Source organism: Mustela lutreola, chromosome 4 (assembly GCF_030435805.1).
Source record: "Mustela lutreola isolate mMusLut2 chromosome 4, mMusLut2.pri, whole genome shotgun sequence".
NCBI lineage: Eukaryota > Metazoa > Chordata > Mammalia > Carnivora > Mustelidae > Mustela > Mustela lutreola.
Window position 1 is genome coordinate 191,635,692 of NC_081293.1, and position 1,503 is coordinate 191,637,194.

Below are 1,503 nucleotides of genomic sequence, written 5' to 3' on the forward strand. Positions count from 1 at the left end.
TTAAAAAGATACAGAGCTCTGAAAATCACACTGCATTATCTCCAGGTCTCCATGAAATCCCTAAGACTATCTTCTCATTTTAAAAGAATAGCTTTTTCTCTTATGTAGAGTAGATATAATGCATCTTAGGATCAAGCCTGTTATCATGGTGCATACATGATCAGAAGCATCTGGCTAAGACTGACAGGTCTTACACAATATGCATCCTTTTAAGAAGTTATTCTTACGGTTCTTTAATTCAATAGTTTCTGCTCTTTCTGTCTCCTTCTGCAGATTAATAATCCTATTGTTTTAATGGACACAGATAACAAGACTTGGGTAAGAGAGTTTATCCTACTTGGCCTGTCCAGTGACTGGGACACACAGATCTCCCTCTTCATCTTTTTCTTGATCATGTACATGGTGACAGTGCTGGGGAACTTCCTCATCATTCTTCTCATCAGACTGGACAGCCGACTCCACACTCCCATGTACTTCTTTCTCACCAACCTCTCCCTCGTTGATGTCTCCTATGCCACAAGCATCGTTCCTCAGATGCTGGCGCATTTCCTTGCAGCACATAAAACAATCCCATTTGTGAGCTGTGCAGCCCAGTTATTTTTCTCCCTGGGCTTGGGTGGGATTGAGTTTGTTCTACTGGCAGTGATGGCCTATGACCGCTATGTGGCCGTGTGTACCCCCCTGAGATACTCGGTCATCATGCATGGAGGCCTCTGTATTAGGTTGGCCATCACATCCTGGGTCAGTGGTTCTGTCAACTCTCTCATACAGACTGTAATCACCTTTCAGCTGCCCATGTGCACAAACAAGTATATTGATCACATATCATGTGAAATTTTAGCTGTGATCAGGCTGGCCTGTGTAGACATCTCCTCCAATGAGATCGCAATCATGGTTTCTAGCATTGTTCTGCTGATGACACCTTTCTGCCTGGTTCTCCTATCCTACATCCAGATCATCTCCACCATCTTAAAGATCCAGTCCACAGAGGGAAGAAAGAAAGCCTTCCACACCTGTGCCTCTCACCTCACAGTGGTTGTCCTGTGCTATGGCATGACCATTTTCACTTACATCCAGCCTCACTCCAGCCCCTCTGTCCTTCAGGAGAAGTTGATATCTATCTTTTATGCCATTTTGATGCCTGTGCTGAACCCCATGATTTATAGTGTAAGGAATAAGGAGGTGAAGGGGGCTTGGCAGAAGCTACTGGGGCAATTATCTGTGTTAACATCAAAACTGGCAACTTGATGAATCCTGAGCATCACTTAGAAGAAGGAGCTCTGCCTGTGTTTTCTTCCATTTGACTCAGATATGGCAGTCATCATCTGCATTGCCTTGGCAACCAGGAAGGAGATGATGGTACATGTCCTGGTGATGCTGGGTAGAGGAGGCTGGAGGTTGGGTTGGGGTGTGAGGTGTGGGTGTATTTCTATGTCGCAGCAGCATGTTCGGTGAAGTTGAGCACAGCTGTAATAGAATTTCCCACCTTTACTCAATCTCCAT

The 1,503-nt window shown here is 45.0% G+C and overlaps 1 protein-coding gene across 1 annotated transcript; it reads left to right on the forward strand.

Annotated features, from left to right (window-relative positions):
- The first annotated feature begins 294 nt into the window (after positions 1 to 294).
- On the forward strand, positions 295 to 1,248 carry LOC131830468 (olfactory receptor-like protein OLF3). Its single transcript, XM_059172700.1, has one exon. It carries the CDS (start codon positions 295 to 297, stop codon positions 1,246 to 1,248), a length of 954 nt encoding a protein of 317 aa, XP_059028683.1.
- Positions 1,249 to 1,503: the final 255 nt, after the last annotated feature.

What these genes read in the sequence shown, in the direction of transcription:
- LOC131830468 (XM_059172700.1), top strand. Translation starts at nt 295, where the DNA reads ATGGACACAGATAACAAGACTTGGGTAAGAGAGTTTATCCTACTTGGC.